At 34.7% G+C, this 18,966-nt stretch overlaps 1 protein-coding gene across 1 annotated transcript in view; it reads right to left on the reverse strand.

Moving 5' to 3' along the window:
- Window positions 1-18,966, reverse strand: part of APPL1 (adaptor protein, phosphotyrosine interacting with PH domain and leucine zipper 1) — a 48,998-nt gene that overhangs the window by 5,364 nt on the left and 24,668 nt on the right. The window contains exons 10-21 of the mRNA XM_074284301.1: window positions 18,642-18,800; window positions 16,718-16,906; window positions 15,250-15,292; window positions 12,272-12,328; window positions 9,269-9,360; window positions 7,984-8,166; window positions 6,142-6,194; window positions 4,739-4,913; window positions 4,618-4,654; window positions 3,772-3,918; window positions 2,945-2,995; window positions 1,014-1,103 (exon numbers count right to left, since the gene is read on the reverse strand). Coding sequence (XP_074140402.1) covers window positions 1,014-1,103; window positions 2,945-2,995; window positions 3,772-3,918; window positions 4,618-4,654; window positions 4,739-4,913; window positions 6,142-6,194; window positions 7,984-8,166; window positions 9,269-9,360; window positions 12,272-12,328; window positions 15,250-15,292; window positions 16,718-16,906; window positions 18,642-18,800 — 1,276 coding nt within the window. The remainder of the gene's footprint in view (window positions 1-1,013; window positions 1,104-2,944; window positions 2,996-3,771; window positions 3,919-4,617; window positions 4,655-4,738; window positions 4,914-6,141; window positions 6,195-7,983; window positions 8,167-9,268; window positions 9,361-12,271; window positions 12,329-15,249; window positions 15,293-16,717; window positions 16,907-18,641; window positions 18,801-18,966) is intronic.

Consider the following 18,966-nt stretch of genomic DNA (forward strand, 5'->3'; position numbering starts at 1 on the left):
AAGCAAATAATAATAATAACTAAACTTGTTTTGTTTGCAAAAACTGAACTCCCTTAACTGACCTAGAACTATTTCTTTAAAAGAAAAATAACATTATAAGAAGTTTCATTATTTTAAAATTCCACTTTGATTTTAAAATCATACCTCTAGTGTCAAGAATAGTGCCGGACACAGCTTAATAAATGCTTGCTGAATGTCTGACTGATAGCTTTTTACCAAAAGAGTTGTATCTCAACTCAATCACTTTATTTATTACAATTAGCTCAAATAGAGCTAAACTTCAAACAATTAAAAAATGAAATGAATCCTCAAAAACTCAAAACTTGTCCCAAGTCAGGATTGTCAGCAGTATGGATGCAGGTCCTAAAGACCGTTCCAAAATGAAGTGCTCCAAAAACGTCCTGAGTCTTAGCACCCTGTAAGTTGAATGTGGAGGTTCACAGACAGTGGGGAGATTGTAGGTGAAGTACAAGACCCTTCAGCCCAGAGGGAATCTGCTGACAGTGTCTGGTTCAGCTCCCCATCTCCCCCTAAGGACTCTCGGCCTTCCTAAGAAGTCAGGGGCCGGTGACAACCTATGTTGTGATTGAAGCAGTGATACCAGATGACTATGCACAATAATGAGTTATTTACGTGGCTCCACGTGCATAGTATATACTGGGTATATGCGCAGTGTTTTTGTTACATAAGGGCATAAGGGTATAAAAAGGAGAAAGTCCTTGAAATAAATGGACTCCATCTTTCCACCATCCTCAGGAGTCCTGCCTCATCACTTCTCCATTAAGACAGTATAGTTTAATCACCCCCATGTAGGGGCTCATTTTGTCACCCCAACTTGAGGGCTCTAGAAAGCAGGACAACACATAAACACATAACAGCATGGGTGTGAAGTTATCAGTCTTTTCACTTTCTAGGTCAATCACTTTTTCAAGTGGCTCATCTTGTAGCTTGACTTTGAAAAAAAATTAAAATACCTCTGCTGATCAAGTAACAATATCTTTGAAAAAAGTTACCTTTTCAATTTGTTTCTGTTTATTCAGTTCCTTCTGTTGTTTCTCTTTTACTCTCTCTATTTCTTTTTGTTTCTCTGATGCTCTGCGATCCTGAAGAGGAAAAGATAAGTTCATTTGTACAGAATAAATTTATGTACGTATTGTTTTAGTAATCTATTCTAGAAATCATTCTTACTTGATTAAGCCTTAATAAACAGTACATCTAAATCCTCTTACATTATTAAAACAGCTATGAAATGGGTTATTTTTATACTTCATTTTTACATTCATGTATAACTTCAAAATATATTTCAGAAATATATGATTGTACTAATAAAACACCTCAGTAGGGAGGAGGCAGATTGTCTGGCTTCTATATTCCTACACCAGCAAAACCCCCAGATTGAATAATAATCAAGAAATTTAATTAGAAGTTATAAAAAGTGATTCCTCCATTCCTGAATGCTATAGGCAGTAGGAAAGGGTCCTGCCAGCAAATGGAAGCCTCCCAGAATGACCAGGACAGGGACTATGATGAAAGACTTTGTGTCTGGCAGCAGCAGAGGTGAAAGGCTCTACCTAAAGACCCCTCAAGGTATGGGCCTTGGAAGTGTGTGTGTCTGTGTGTGTGTGTGTGTGTGTGTGTGTGTGTGTGTGTGTGTGTGTGTGTGTGTGTGTGTAGGTTCACTGGGCAACTCAGTATGTTACTGTGGCTCTTGGATTGGGACACCTCAAACCTGAGGACTTTTCAGTCCCTAACTTAGAAAAGTCCCTTAAGAACTTCAAAGATCCATGAGGACAACCTCAAAAAATGGGGACCAGCATGGGAACCCAGGCTACTTGAGGCAAACAAAGCTGACTACTAAAGTCAAAAGCAAATTAGAGGCTAGAGCATGTTCTTGGCAACAAGTCTCAATTCAGGAAATAAAGACGAAGGGATGAAAAAAAAAAAAAAAAAAAAAAAAAAAAAAAAAAAACACACACCAGTCAGTAGCAACAATTATCACAAGTAGAGATTCCAAAATGAGAGTAATTTTGTAACAACTGTAAGCAGATACTTAAAGGAAAAAAATTGGTTTTCCATATGGATTATAATGATACTTAGAAAAAATGAAGTAAAATTAAAAAAAAAAAAAAAAAAAAAGCTCTGGAGGAAAGAACTGGAAAAATAAAGAATTCTTTAGAAGTGAAAATGGTAACAGTTAGCCATGGCTCTATTAAAATTAGAATAGGAATAATAGAAATCAATGACTCCATGAAACAGAATCATTAGCACAAAAAAGCTGAGGCTTATAGAAATGATTAAATACTTGGGGCTGTAGAAGTGGTGAGTCATGGGCCCAGTCAGAATTGAAACTCAGACCTTCCTCCTCCAAAGGAGTCCTTTCTTAATCTCATGCCTTTTTCCCCTCCTCAGAAGAATTTAGTCAAAGCTGTGTCCAAATAATCTCTACAACATCCCAGACAAATGGCTGCCTTGTACTTAGCTCGAAGACTTCCAGTAGCTGCCTGAACAGCCCTTCTCACTTCCGAATACCTATTAGGAAAATTATCTTTATAATGAACACTTTCTTAGGACAAATGGAACAAGTGACAGAGCTTCATGGCTTTCTTGAGCTTTGTAGCCTGAATTTGTTCAACTAATCTTCTAAAGACAGTGAATCAGGTTTACTGCTTGTTTAGTAATCACTGACTTTAGTTTTCTTTCTTTCTTTTTGGGTAAGTCAATTGGGGTTAAGTGATTAGGGTCACACAGCTAAGAAGTGTTAAGTGTCTGAGAACAGATTTGAATTCAGGTCTTCCTGAGTTCAGGGCCAGTGCTCAATCCACTGCACCATTTAGCTGCCCCTACTGACTTTAATTTTCACTGACCTTAATTTTCACAGAAATGATAAACTTTTGCCAGCAAAGTTAATATGCAAATTCAATAAAACGATGTTTTAGAGCCTTACCAATTCAGCATGCAAAGCGATCTGTTTTGCAAGTCCAACAGAATCACAAATCTAAAATGAAAAAAAAAAAAAAAAAAAAAAAAAAAAAAGATTTGGCAAGAGAAACTTAAAACTTAAAACATTTTCACTTTAAGGAAATAAATCTAAACAAATTATTGAAATATTTCCTGAATCTTTCTGGTAAAACTAGATTCATCAATCAACAAAACAAAATGTTACCTGATAAGTTTATCTGACTCAACTCCATCCCTTGGAGTCTGTGCAGTTTGTTTTTAAGAGCCTGTTGGCACTCCCCCTCCCCCCCCCATCCTTCCTTCCTTTTTTCTTAGGTCTACTGTAACAACACTTGTGATTCCAAGAAAGCCCAAGGCTATTGATTCTTATACACTGAAGGCATTTCTGAAAGTGTGAGAAAGTTACCCAGGGACAGTTATCCTCTATTCCTGGGTAACTAAAAGTTAGACCTTTCCTTTATGTAAGAGAAAGAGGTACCATTTCAGAGACTTCTTCATTCCAAATGTTTGAATCTGAGCATTTGTCCTGGGCTTATCAACCACAGCTGGACATACTAATCCACACAGTGATGTCATTTTTACTTTCTGATTATGAAGGACAATCAACATGTTGTCCACAGAGGATGGATCACTCACACATTTATTGACCACACAGATTGAAAAAGACTATGTGCTTATTTGCAAGGTCCAATAGTCTCCCCCAACTTCCTTAGGCAGAAGACTGGGTAGTAGTAGAGCTTCCTTTAGAGGTTTTACTATAAACTATCATATGTGTCCTATTTATCTAGGAACAGATGATAAAATGCAAAATACCTTTTCTCCTTCATTGTTTGATTCAAATATGTAACAAACTGAAGTTGGATAACTCTCGACTCTGCCTCCAGATGTCCGAAGCACAAATCCAAAGAGACGTTTACTTTCCTGATGTGTAGCATACAGGACCACATTGGGCAAGGGAAACTGTTACACACCCAAAATCAACAGTAAATGGTGAGAAACTCAAAGCAAATATTCTTTAAAAAGAAAAACAAACTATCTCTAGTTTCTAGGCTAATAATTATTTTGATATAGTAGAAAAAAACCATGTTTCTGTCAATAGCCAATGTCATCATGGTTAGTGGACACAGCTGAGCAGAAAAGCATGGAAGCTCTGTCTCTGGAGGTCCAAGTCTCAGCACATGCAGCTGACACTGATGCCCTGTGTTACCTTGGCAAGTCCTTTTTTCCTGGTACTAAGGCCCCTTAAGTAAAATCAAATAATAAAAGAAACCCGCACACCAAATATTAGCTAAGAAAACAATGTGGACTTACAGATCTTCCCAAACAGATGTTTATGACCCCTCACTTTTGGCATAATACTCTAGTTTCTATTTCTAAGCTCTTTAGTGTGTTGTATGTTAATTAAACCTGTAGATAAGTAATTACATCAGCCAAATTTTCAAGTAATAAAAAATAGTGACCAATGGCTTAGATTTTGTTATAAATTATATAAGGAGTCCAATAATCACTTAACACATCTGAAGGATCTAGGAGCAGAATTTAATTAGATGATCTTTTACTGATTATTGTAGTCCTATATGTAGACTAGGATACAAAATAAGGTTATCAATATGCACGTACCCAGGCATATATAGCCAAAAAAAAATTTATATAACTTACTCTGAGCCTTGTAACTTGAGTTTGTGGGTCAATTAATCTAAAATTAATAATAAAAATAATATCAGGAGATAATAGTACATTTAGATTTAAAAAAATACATTAGACAAAAATGATTACTTACTTTAAACAGTCACAAGTAACTAATAAATGGGATTCTGTCATCCGGAAAATATTATGGATCGCTCGGGCTGCTAGAATTTGACGCATTGTTTCATAAACAACATCTGGACTATCATCTGATTTTACTTCCATCGAGCCAAGGAATCGGACAATAAATAACTGATGCAGGATGGAATCTAAAGCAGAAAAAGGTACATCCTTTTAAAAATCCATTTTCTTTTTCTTTGGAATTAAATAAGTATCTAATTTCTTGGGATCATAATAGATTACTTCATTTCTGAATACATTGGAAAAAGCTATGTACACATTATTTAGGTATACCACAGGAAAAAAAATGCAAAAATAAAAGTTAAAGAAGAAACAGGCAGGAAGAAGGTTTGCATCTATGATTGTGGTTTTCCTCCTGCAGATGGTACTTTTTTTTTTTTTTTTTTTAAACAAATTAAAGTTTTAGAATTGGCTAGGGCAGACATCAACCTTGAGGTCCTCTTGCAGGCCCTCAAGGACCAAATCAGATTAAAATAGAATTGGGAAGTGTCTAACAAAATAAGATAAAACATAGGTAAATGTTAATTTGTGCTTTTCTAAGTCACTGTGAAGACTGCCAGGGATGCTTCCTGTCAGAGTTGGATACCAGAGGCCTAGAACAGAATGGTGGAGATCTGTACAAGGTCACATAGCCAATCACTGTGTCTGAAGTCTGAAATCACTGTGAGGCAGGACCTGGAAGTCAAGTATTCATGGTTCTAAGAACAGCTCTTTATAATCTACACAAGATTTAAAGTTCAAACAAGACATTTCTGGTGTATAAGTTCAAATATCAATTGTAATTTTAGAATAAGAACTGGGATGACAACTGTCCATTAAAAGAAATTTTAGATGACTAAAGAACACTTTTGGAACTTGAGCAAGATTAGAGAAATGGTGATGATTCTTGGGATGGCTGAGAATATGGGAAACCATTTCTAACATGATTAAAAAAAAAGGCTGATCAGTGGATAGAGGGCTGGATTTGGCAATCAAAAGTAGGATTCAAAATGAGCAATTTCATAATATTGAGCTTTGGCTTCTTCAAATGTTAAATGGACATAAACATCTCTGTAGTATCAATCTCACAAGGTTTTTGCAGGGACCAAAAGAAAAAAATGCATGTCAAATACTGGACAAACTGGGCTGCAGTGACATGAGATCTTTTGAACTAGATTCGGACTCCCTTCTGGGACAATGACCTGAAGCATACCCTTGGTCTGAATGATAAAACATCTTACAGTGCTGAAGGTTATGAAAATTGGTCTTTGGAGATGAAACAAATAAGTGGCTAATGAATCTTAACTAAATGATAAATCATTCTCACATTTTACTGACTAAAAGAATTATTATAAGGATACTGAAGATTTTTTTTACCTTCAGTTTCAGATTTTGATCTTCCTCCAGATTCTCCAAATGGATTTGTACGTCTGAAAAAAACATTTTTTTTTTAAAAGGATAGAGTTAGTGTCATGTACTTGAAATGATTTCTGAAAAGCCTTTCTTCTTATTCCTGTTCTCCTGTGGAGGGCTGCTTCCTTTATTTATTTATTTTTTAATTAGGATCTGACAAGATTGAAGCTAGTGGTCACATTTATAAAGAGATAAATTATGTCCTGTATAGGAGATGGGAGGAGGAGGAAAAGATTCTTTAAAAACAAAATAAGCCCCAAACAGCATCACAGAGATAGAATAAGGGCACCCAAAAAAGGTGAGGCAAGAGGACAGAAAAGACATACATGGGCATGGCTGGTTCTCTGGTAGGGAAAAGTGTGGGGGAAAAGGCAGTTGTGCTGAGAAGCCCAGAAGGAAGGGTCCTACAGATGGCCCTACCTTCTGGAGGTTTGGAAGTAGATTAAAGGAGGGGAAGAACTAGGAATTGGAATCTCAACCCTCCTACTGAGAGAAGAAAGGGACCTTGATTCTGGGTGAGCAAAAGGTGAGTCCTCCCTTCAACTTGATGCTCAGGCAAACTAAGAGTGGTAAGGAATGGGAACAAAAGTTGGAGGAGGAGCCAACCATAAACCTCTCCCTTCAGGATACCCTTTCATCATTAGTCCTCAGAAAGAGTAGTAGTAGCTAGATGAGACAATGAATAGAACTCTGAACATGAAGTCAGAAAGATCTGACTTTGGCCATTTAACCTCTGCCTGTCTCAGTTTTCTCAATTACAAATGGGGACAAAAATAACTACCTCAGAGGCTAGTAGTGAAGATAAAATGAAACATCTGTAAAATGCTTTGCAAATATTATCAGCTATTTAATGCTAGCTATTGCTATTTCTTTCAGGCCCAGGAAGGATGAAGGGGAAAAGAGTGTAAGCAAAAACTGAACTACTACTACTACTAATGCTTCCTAGTTTATAAGTAGCTGTACATTTGCCTTATCAGCTAACTGTATTATATCTAGCTTTTTAAAATTATAGCAGAAGCTATTTGACCAGCATTATAGTTATTGGAAGAATCTCTGTAACAATGAAATACTGTAATGAGAGGTACAATTAAAGTTTATTCAGTGTACTAATTTAGTTCAATGTTAATTAGTCAGTGAATTAATTTAGCTCCAAATGGAGCTACTTAGAATAGTTCTGTGACAGATATTTCTTCATCCCTATGCTTATTATTAATCTAAATATAGTAAAGTAAAAATAATCTAAACTTAGATTATTTCTCAAGGCAGATGAAAAAAAAATTAACTGGAAATGAAAGTCTGAACCTACACACAGGGAAGAGAAAGAATGTTTTCCTCATTTTCCAAAATTACTTAATTTTTGTTCCACCAACAATAAGAAAAAAATTTTAAATAAATTTTAAATAAATTTTGGAAACAGATGGAAAGAACTGAATTTTGGAAGGTCTAAGTGGTTCTAAAATAATCCTGGCATTAACATTACATGAAATACATCTCTTGAATACACCTGACCTATTACATCAAAAGGCTAAATTTGTTTCAGCAATTAACTCTGGATGGCTGAGTACTAGGGTAAAAGCCATGTATTCCAAATCTATATACTAAGAGAAGCCAACAAATAAGGTAAATTCAAGCAGATTTTCAATTATGCTTTATTTCTGAAACATGAAGAGACCAGCTGCTAACTTTCCGATATGGAAAAAGCAAAGAACATGATAGATAGATGATACTGAGTAGATCAATTTCAAATGATTCAAGCTAAATTATACAAAGAGAGTAAAGGCTGAGTTTTAAGGTTATTTCACCTACTTGCCTCCCTGCCCAGAATTTTTAGCCTGGCCAGGTTGATCTTCACTAACAGGAGAAATTATGTCAAATTGTATAGGTGTGTCTGGGGCAACGAGAGAATCCAGGGAAAGAGTTGCCAAAGTTGTTGACTCAGATCCGAGAGACCCTGAACTACTAGTTCGAGCTGTAGTTGGCCGACTTTGCCTAAAAAAAAGGAAAAGTAAGAAAATAATTAATTTTAGCTTTTTGGAAACCATAGTTATTATTTTTTAAAAGGATATATATACACAAATCAAAAAACCCATGTGAAAAGTTAAATCTTTACAATTTCTGACATTTGAAATGAAAGTCATAAAATTGGCCAAGATAAAATGATAACAATTTAATGATGGGGTGAGGCTATGATAAAAACAAGACCTTTATTACATTGCTGAAGAAGATGTCAAACTGTTTAATATTTTGGAAAATAATATAAAATTAAGTTACAAGAATGTACGTATCCTTTGCACTAATGGTCCCACTAGTATATGAGACTGGTATTCTTTAAAAAGTGTTTTGCACTTAAAAGAACTTTATAAATGCTGCTAGTGTTATTTTTTAAACATTTGGGGCACTCTGTATACACATATAGACAACAGTAAGAAATCCATGCAAAATAAAATAGAAAATTTTTTACACAAAATAAGGCTTATATGGACATTCCTGTATTACATATATACATATATATATATATATATATGTATGCATGTTCACATCTAAGAATCTATGTGTGTTTCTGTACATGCAAATGTGTATGTACGTGTATATGCTTGTATATTATGTTATTTATATCTTCTGGGCTAAAGTTTATAATTGGTAAATAAATTTGGCACATGCATAATCATTAACAATTCTATATTTGTCTTTTTCTTTTGTTCCTGTGCACATATCTGAATACTAATTTAAGGGAAACTTCAACGATATTTAGGTAAAAAAGAAAGATGGGATGAGATACAACAAAAAATCCTTTAATTTTAAACATGTCAAATCATGATTTCTTGGAATTTTTAAAGAACTGATGTAAAATAAAAATAATCAAACACTAGACAAATCTGATTATGTTTCCTATCATGGAAGGTTCTGTTGTTTTAAAAAATTTTAATTTTGTAGATTAATTGTAAATTCACACCTCTAAAATATAATTGTAATACTGCCAGAAAAGACAATTTCCACATTAGTGTACACAACACTGCTAAGATAAAATATATAATTCCAGTCACTTTAACTCTATCAGAAAGCTCTTTAAAGAAGTAGTCATGTAACTTACGGGACTGGCCGCAAGCTCTCATGCCTCTGCTGGAAAGATGGTGATGGAGTGACTGCTTCTAGAGCTGACTGATTTACTCTTGCAGCAATTTCCTGAATTAATTTTTAGAAAAAGATCTTTAGAAAAGTAAAGGAGTCAAAAGCCACAATACAATATTTTGAATGAATAAGGTTACACATAATCTATTGTGATACAGGAGCCATCTACCAGTGGCTGCTGGAGGTTAACTCAGACCTGTAGAAATGATCTTTTCCTGTGAGAGGATGATGATGATACAAGGAGACTAAGAGGCAGGTGCTGTTCTCTGACCCCTCTCCTTTTCCCTCTGCCTCCAATTTATCATGGAGGCAAACTTTCAAACTAAGAAGAGGATTATAGTCAGAACAGGCATTTAAGTCTCTCATCCGTCTCCTGGTTCAGACCTTTGATGTGTTGGCCCATTTAATTAGCCTGACTAAAAAAGGCTCATTGGGTCTCTTCTCCCTTTCCCATGGGGAACATGGGTTACCAAAGGAACTCTGGGAGGATACTACTTCACGAACAGCTCTCGAACACTGCTGGTTCTTCTTGTCATTTCACAGCTAGGAAGTATTAAGTGTCTGAGGCCACATTTGAACTCAGGTCCTCCTGACTTCAGGGCAAGTCCCTTAACCCCAATTGCCTTAGGGGAGAGGTCAAACAATGCAACTGCCTCTCAGTCTCCTTGTATCATCGTCATCCTCTCAGAGGAAGAGATCCATTCTACAGTTCTGAGTAGGACCTCTAACAGTCACTGACAGGTGGCTCCCATATCATAACAACAACCTACCAAGTCAGATTTTTTGAAATTGCAATAAAACATGAACCTATAGAATACCTCCAGACACTCCAGCTCTAACAGTGAGATATCTGTTACCTTCTAAACATCAAGTCAGATGTCCTTCTTCGGTAGTTAAGCTACTTAATTTTCACTAACATAAAATAATGATATTTTAACTCTTTTAAGTTTAGGTACCAACTTTAAAAAAATTTTTTTTTTCATTTCCAACTTAAATATAAAAAGAGGAAAAAAGAAAAAAGAGATCATTTCCATGTACACAGCAGAACATAAAGACAGGAGTCAATATGAAATCAGGGATTTCCATTTCAAACTGTTAACTTTTTTAAAAAATTACATAATTCTAAACATAGTTTTTCAAAACTACCCTCCTTTTCTCTGCTTTTTTGTCCTTTTGCTGTGTAGTTTTTTTTTCCCTCCCTTCTTCATCCCACCCTCCCCAGAGAAGGAAACAAATACAAATACACACACACACACACACACACACACACACACAAATGTATTACACACTTTTTTGGACATGCTAAATATTGACATTTACAAGGTATTTTCAGATGCCACACTAAATATCTGCAAGCAGCTCACAAATAGCACTTTTCTTTTTCATGACATTTTATTCACTGATTGAGTATTCATTTGATTGAGCATTAGTTTAGTGCCAATTCCTGTGCGAGATATGATAACTGAAAAGCTAATTTTAAATAGAAAAGATCCACATACTAAAAAAACCAAAAACCAAAAGCCTGTTATTTAGCATCTTTTAAAGTAGTAGGTTTTATTTATTTTATTTATAATTTATAATATATAATTTAGTATTATTTTATTTACAAATGGCATAATTCACAAGAAATGCAAAATACAACTTATTTAGCTAACGAGCAGAAATTATTCTGCCACTGGATATTTTAGAGAGTAGTTATAAATTTACCCAAGATGTTAAAATACCAGAGGTGTAAAGCTCTATGACCTTGCATGTATGGCTCTTACATAGTCTCCCTGTACTGTTCTCCTCACATCCAGTACTGAATCTTGGTCTCTATATACTTATACTATGCTTTTACCTCTGTCCTCTTCAGTCTAAATCTCTTAACATCAAGAGATGTTACTAGATTTCAACAAATTGGTTTAGCATGACATTTCTGGACCATACATATTTGTTTTTCTTTTAATTTCTCATCCCAAAAGCAAGTGGGAGAGTAAGGGGAAACAATAGGGCAGAAAGAAGAGGGTCAATGAGTTGTCCTTTTAAAAGTGCAGACAAAAGAATGGAAGAATAGAAAGAATCATATATAAATAGGACAGCTTTCAAAATTAGGGGTTGAATTTATGTTTTTTAAAAAGAAAAATAAGCTGTATATATTAGAGATCAGCAGTTTCACAAACTGTTCTACTGTGTTTATGAAATTGGACATTTCAAAAAGTATGACATTTCTGGTCTCTGATCTTACCTTAGCTGGAAGAAGCTGATAGCAATAGACTTGCCTTTTCTGCATTACCTGACTCTGGTTATAACCTATTGTTTGCTGCTGGGATTATAATTACATCAAATCCGGATGTTGTTCTTGATCTCACTAATTAACTGTTGCCCATCCTGTGGGGCCCATTTCTACTTTTCTTTAAAATCCTTCTTTGGTGAGGGATATCTTAAGGACTTCCTATTTCTTGCTATGGATAAGGGAGAGGTTGGATCTGGAATTTCACTGATTGAGGAATCATTTCTATTCATACAGATTGGTGGCTTCTCTGCAATTTATGATCTTAGAGTGTTCCCTAAGGCTCTGGGAGATTGGCTTAGCAGATTCATAGTATGTATGAACTAGTACATGTCAGAACCAAGATTTGAATTCAGCTCTTTTTCTGGCTCTAAGGCCAACTCTCTAGCTACTGTGCCAAGATGTTTTTCTATTTATAAGGATTAAATTTAATTATTAGGATATCAAAGTACATTAATAATGTACATAATGTACTAGTAAAGTACATAAATAATTATATAAATGATTATTTGTTGATAGGAATCCTTTATTTGTCTCTTTTCTATTGTGCCTAAAACAACATTAAGCATAAAACAGATCCTCAATAATTGATTTCAGTATTTTCTTATACCATGTTTAATGGAGTGGAAAAATAGGGAGTACAGATATGAAGTATTATACTTATAAAGTCAAGGTGAAATTAAAAAACATTACCTCTGGATTTTCACTTAAATATATCTGTTTGGAGATGTTGTTTATTGTACAAATCCACTGAAAGAGAAAGTAGAAAATAATTTCAGACTTCATATAAAAACTTCCCAAAAATAAAAGTTGCTATTTAGTTAACATACAATAAGTTGCTTGGTCATTCTTTCTAATTTAGAGGAAATTTTCATTGAATTCAGAAAGTCTATTAATTGGCTGAATTTTAATCAGTTGCCAGGTCTTCATGAATCCTAATTTCATGATATTTCTCCTATCAATCTCCTGAAATCTATTCATATGATCACTACTATTTAGTAGAATCCTTATTTCCTCTTGCCTGTATATTGATTATTATTGTTAAGTTTTATCTATACTAGGACTGGGGAATGTCTGGCCCATGGACCATATAGGGTATATGAAATCATTTGCTAAGGCAACCACAGATGATAATGATGTGAAAGCTAGGGACAACAACCTCATATGGCTTGAGTTCTTTAAGCTGATAATTTTATATGACCTGCAAATGATATTATAAATATCCAAATGACCCTTGGCAGAAAAGAGGTCTCTCACCACCCTGGTCTAGATCTAAAATTTGTTAGTGTAGCAAACTCCCAGTGTGGAAAATATCCCCCACAGAACAGACCATCCTGGTTTCATTTATAATTCAATCTCAGAAAGCTGCCTGGGTTCGAGTTATGTGACTTGCCCAGTCATGAAAGTAGTATAGATGCCTCTGATGGACTTGAACTAATGTTTTCCTGATCATCCACCCCATGTTGTTACTAATTTTTTATAGGTTTGGGGGAAAATGTTTGTTCTATATGGACTATTATAAGAACCTTGGACTTCTTGTTTCTAGCTGCTTGCCTCTCCAAACTATGCTCCTTGCATATGACAAAAAAATACCTTCCTAGGGCCCAAGTCTGACTAGTTTTGCCCTCTTTTCTCTAGGTTAAAATTCCTTTATTTAGTTGCAAAATTCTCCATAATCTGGCTTCAAAACTTTCCTTTTTGGTCTTCCCATCTACTCTAGCCCTTTTCTAGCCAGCATCTCATTTTTTTGTCTCCTGTCCCAGCACAAAGCATACCTATGCCTGGGTGTCATTCCTTTCACCATGTCTGCTTTGCACAATCCTTATCACTTTCTCCAAGGAAGCTTTCCTTGATCTTGTCAACTATTTAATGTTCTTTCCCTCCTCAAACAACTTTGTGTTCATTTATCTGCGGACATATTACAATCCTTGTCTCTGCCTCCCCACTCTCCACCTTTGAATCCCCAGTAAAACATAAAAATCTAATTTTAAAGGCTGGAACTGTTTCAGCTGGTGGTACATAAATAAGGACACTGGGCCTTGCCAGAGCCAGGAAGATCTGAGTTCAAATCCAGCCTCAGATATTTACAAGCTCTTTGACACTGGAGAAAGTTACTTAATTGCTATATAACTCAGTTTCCTTATCTGTAAAAATAGTAACAAAAAAGCACCTACCTTCCAGGGATATTATAAGACTCAAATGAAATTATACTTAAATATAAATATTATATATATATATATAAATATATATATAAATATAAATAATATATAAAAATATATATAAATATAAAAATACTGTAATATTTTATTCTTTTCAAACTTTAAATACTAGCTATTATTTTTGTTTGTGTGTTCACAATGCCTAGTAGTGTCATATACATCATAAGTACCTTCTAAATATTTGTAGAACTGAACTAAGTTTTAAGATAACCCTCTGAGCAGATCATAATATCCAAAATTTGTTTCAAACAATGAACATGGAAACTTCTGGCAATGATATTATAGGATCAGAGTTAAGTTAATAGCTGTAAAGATCTTCAGAGGTGACCTAATCCAACCTCTCAATGTCACAGATGAGGAAAGTAGGGAAAGTAATTTGTCTAGGACCACACAAAGGAGCAGAGCCAAGATTCCAATCCATGGCCTATGACCCCAATTCCTTCACTCTTTCCATAGTACCAGGCTGCTGCCAATGTCAATACAATACAAATCATGCATTCTTCTTTTGCCATTTTTCCCAGAAAAGCATTTAGGGTCAGATATCCTGCATGAGTTTAATACAAATTTCAAGAGTAGCTCTTTGCTAATGAGAACTATTCTGTATAATAAACCGTATCAAATTTCTAAATCATCTCCTTCTGAAATATACTTTCTTTTGACTTCATTCCTTCTCATAATGCTATGTGCTCTGATTAGTCTGGTGGTCCCTTTTACTCTTCTACATCTGATGTGTCTCAAATAGCGATGCTCTCTAATATTCTAGTTATATTTCTAAATCCAACACAGGAAGGTAATATACTTGACAACTTCCTCAAGGAACAGAAAGCACTAATGATCCTGATTATTATCAAGTTGTCTTTTTCTCAAGGGTAACATTCAAAGTAAAATCTTGATTCCTTTCCAAAAGCTGTCCTGTAGGAACACTGCTACCGGGCAAGGGTGATAAACAGGATTTTAACAAGTTTTACTATAATACTGACCAGGAAGTTGTACTTATTCAGATTAACTTTCCCTCAAGGTTTCCCTCCCCCTCGACCTTGGCCTCCTCCCTATCCCACTCCCATCTTAGTTCTTTGTAGAAGCCTTACCTTCCATATCTGGTGTACTATAAGCAATAATGGAGCTAAAAATAAAAGGCTTGTAATGAAGAATACGGATTCCCAAATCTTTGTTTTTCTGTCTTTCATTCCCCCTCCCAATGGTTTTGAAGTTTGAGCTGCTACAGATCCTATCTGCTGCCACTATGTACTCAGTTGGCAGGTGGTGAGGGAAGGTATAAATCAGACTGACATTTCGTGACACTGCCAGCCTGCCAACCCAGAAAGCAATGGTCACAAGATCCCTTTTTCTTAAGCCTTCCAAACAGTAGCACACTGACAAGAAACATAAGTGCTCCTCTTAGAAAAAGTTGGTCACAGTTCTTTTAAAAGATATTAACTAGATACAAGTTACCTCTTCATAGTCTTTTTTACTTTCTGCTTGCAAAATTGAAGACCTGAAAGGAGGAAAAAAAAATTTGAGCTTCAGTTTTTTTTTTTTTTTAAAGTACCTTTCAATAAGATTTGAAAGTATCTCATCTTCCTTAAATGTAAGTCAGAACCAATCAATCTGTACTTCTTTACATGGAATTAGCCTTTAATAAGCTTGGTATGCCAAAATATACAAAATCAGAAACAGATCCTGTTTTACCAGCATGTCAACTTTATATGCTGAATTTGGAGCGACTACTGAGACAATAAGATAGCTTGGTAGGGGTAGTATGGAGAAAGTATGGCTTCATTGTCAGGAAGCCTTGGGTTCAAGTTTTGCCTTTGACAAATTCTCTTAAGCTAAATGCACAGGAAACCTTCTAAACTCAAAACTACATAACACCTCTTGATTGGCTTGACAAAGGGAGTTTTCCAATCAGAGCATTATGATAGGAACAAAACTACAAAAATCCACAAATAAGTCAAAGACAAAATCTCAGACAGTTCATTTCAGTTTTCTGATTCTTAATGTTTATCTAATTAAATCTATGATTATTTTAGAAAGTCTACTTTAAATCATCCTTTAGCCTACTTATGTTTTAATAAGCTTTAAAATCCTATTAATCATTGATAAGGTTACTTTCTTTTTAAGAGAGTATCAAAAAAAAGTTTGGGATATCAAATTTTCTCCTGAGAAAAAGTAAAAAACAGTAATTCTAAGTTTCCATTATACCAGTAATTTTGAAATAGCAAATTTATAACAAGTAGCCAGTGAAGCTAAAACTGAAGACACAAAATATCAAAAACTGTTGTATCCATTGTTACTTTGATCCTTTTAATGTAGAGAGAAAGGAGCATCTAATACTGACTACAGAGAATGGACACAATAAACTAAAGGATTTTAAAATTATAAAATGAGAGGGAAAATCATTCTCTCAAATCTCAAAGACTTCCTAAAATTTACAGGAAAAATAAGCAGAAAAAAGATACTAGATTTAATATACCTCACAGTAGGAAAGGTTTAACTGAGAACTTCTGGAATAAGTACAAATAGTGCTCAGTGAAGATGTTCATGTAATATTGAGAAAATTACCTTCATCAAAATCATTTAAAACTATAAATATGAAAAAACTGAATCTACTTATAGCTGAATAAAAAATTTATACACAAAATGGTTAACTTTTAACATACTTAGAACTAAATCATTTATACACAACCATTTAGTAACTATAAAGTTACTCTAAACTAAATGAACTCTAAAAGGCTAAGAAAGCAAAATTCTTGAAAAATAAAACCCAATTCAAACTACTATTTGTGTCTGACATTGCTTATACACTGAATGTATTTTATAAGAAATATAATTTCAAATGCTTTGGAATTTAAAAAAAAAATCACCAACCTTTGCATAACTTATTCTGACATTAAAATTTATAAAGGGAAATAAAACTTACTTTTTGCCATCAAAGGATGTGATCTGGAAACAGTACCGTCTATCTTCACAGTCAACAGCCATTACAGAGCAGTTGTCTATGTCCATGGCAAGGCCCCCTGCGACATCTCCCCGGGCCTGATTCATCAGGTTTCCACCTTGAGTAAAGTAAAATTGTCTGTCCCAGGTAGAGGACACGAGGCCAGTCTTACTAATCAAAGAAAGCATATTTCATTTAGTAGTGACATGTATAGACCCTTTACAACTCTCAACAAATTAACAGAAAAACTACATACAACTCAAATCAAGAATAATTCTAAAATTTTCCAAATAAGACAATATGTGGCAAAATATTCTTTAAACTGGACTTAAGAATCTCAGCACATTCTAATTTAAATCAGTGTTATAGAAACCGATAAATAAAACTGATTTCAAAGGAATTCCAGGGCTCTTTTACTACTTGCTGTGTGTACTATTACAATTCCTTTATATCTTAATGCCATTTGTTAGAGCCAGCTGCCAAGAAAAGATGCATTGAATCCTTTGATTTTCTCAGTCACAAAAAGATTAGGAATATCCATACATATCACACATATAATCCTTCTAAAACAATGTTTGGAAATCTAACAGTATGTAACATAAGATTGTTTCAGTATGCAAAATAATATCCACATAAAACAGAATTCAGTTCTTTGTGCAAAAAGGCAAAATGTAGGCCCTGCTGCTTCAAGAGAATCCTTACTTTAAATTTCTTGGTACAGAAGTTTTACTGGGTTCAAATTGACAATAACACATCCATTATTACTGAGAAAACTGTCCATTTAGATCCTGAAAGGCTTTTACATCAATGAAACATAAATATTTATCACCCAAATAGCTCTGTATATTTATTGTCCAGACCTGGATATCACTATAGGGAACTCCTAGTGAGGAAGTGCTTTTAATTAAAGAAAACAAACAAATATTCTAAACTATGTCTTAAAAAGAAGTTTAGACATCTCAGAGTTTCAGGGACTTTGCCCAGAGTCACACCGCCAGGACAGGTCAGAAGCAGCACTTGACCCCAGCTGCTTTCTAATTCTATGGCCAACTTTCTTTTCATTCACTCAGGTTCCACTGGTATAGCTCTGGAGGCCAAAAACAAAGCACTACCAAGTTTTAGACCAATTTTATTTTTCAATGGAGATTGATTTTAAACAAAATATCTCCTTTAGTAATTCTAAATGACTTAATTACCAGAGCAGAACATGACTTTGTAGCTCCAGTGCTCAGCAGTGTCTTGTCCACAGGAAGCACTTCATAAATGTATGCTGGTTGAGATTGATTTGTGATTTCCTCTGTGAAAAATTTCTTTCAGAATATGGTTTAAGCTTCCATGTGAAATCCACATTTGGCAGATTTCATGGCATGTTGTAAATGGAGTTAGGTAATACAGTATAGATATGATGGAGTTACAAAATTTCAAATTCAAATCCTACTTCAGACACTGTGTAGCTCTGGGCAAGGCACTCTGTCTCTTTGCCTCAGTTTCCTTATTTGTAAAAATGGAGAAAATAATAGCAAGTATTTTCCAGATGTGTTGTGAGGACAAAAATAAGATATTATTTATGAAGTACTTTGCAAAGTTTAAATTGCCATATAAATGCTGCTATTATATTAATACTTATTAAACTCTTCACTTAAGTTCAATTTTATTTTTTCAGTCACAATAGTTCAGGAAGACAAGCTATAACATAAGTGAAAAAAGTGTGATAACAAGGAAATTACAGGTCCTTAAAGTAATCATATATTGATTTTCATTCTATTCTGCAGCACATACACACATATTTATATTTATATCTATGAAATGTCAAATTAACTGCATAATATACATACGGTCCTCATTTATAAGATACTTCTTTATAATGAACATAAAACTGTTTGGAGTCAAAAGAGATTTTTCTTACTTCCTAGCATTGAGATATCCAGCCTTGCGGGTTAAATTCCGATGAACAGGAAATTTGGTGATGTCAGGGTCAGGCAAATATAACGGGTCACTGGCTACTTCCAAATCCTCTATTGTCTGCTGCATGGTTTCTACTTCACAATCCATTTCCCTGCGAACACTAACACAGCATGTAGGTTATAAGTCCTGTTTCAATGGACAAGATCTTCAATAAGAACATTTCTAGTTTTACCAAATAACTTTCTTGTAAAGGGAGCTGGGCCTCAAATCTGTCCTCATACCCTCACAAGCTGAGTCATGGAGAACAAGGATATGCTGGCCTCTCC

This window comes from Sminthopsis crassicaudata, chromosome 1, assembly GCF_048593235.1.
Source record: "Sminthopsis crassicaudata isolate SCR6 chromosome 1, ASM4859323v1, whole genome shotgun sequence".
NCBI lineage: Eukaryota > Metazoa > Chordata > Mammalia > Dasyuromorphia > Dasyuridae > Sminthopsis > Sminthopsis crassicaudata.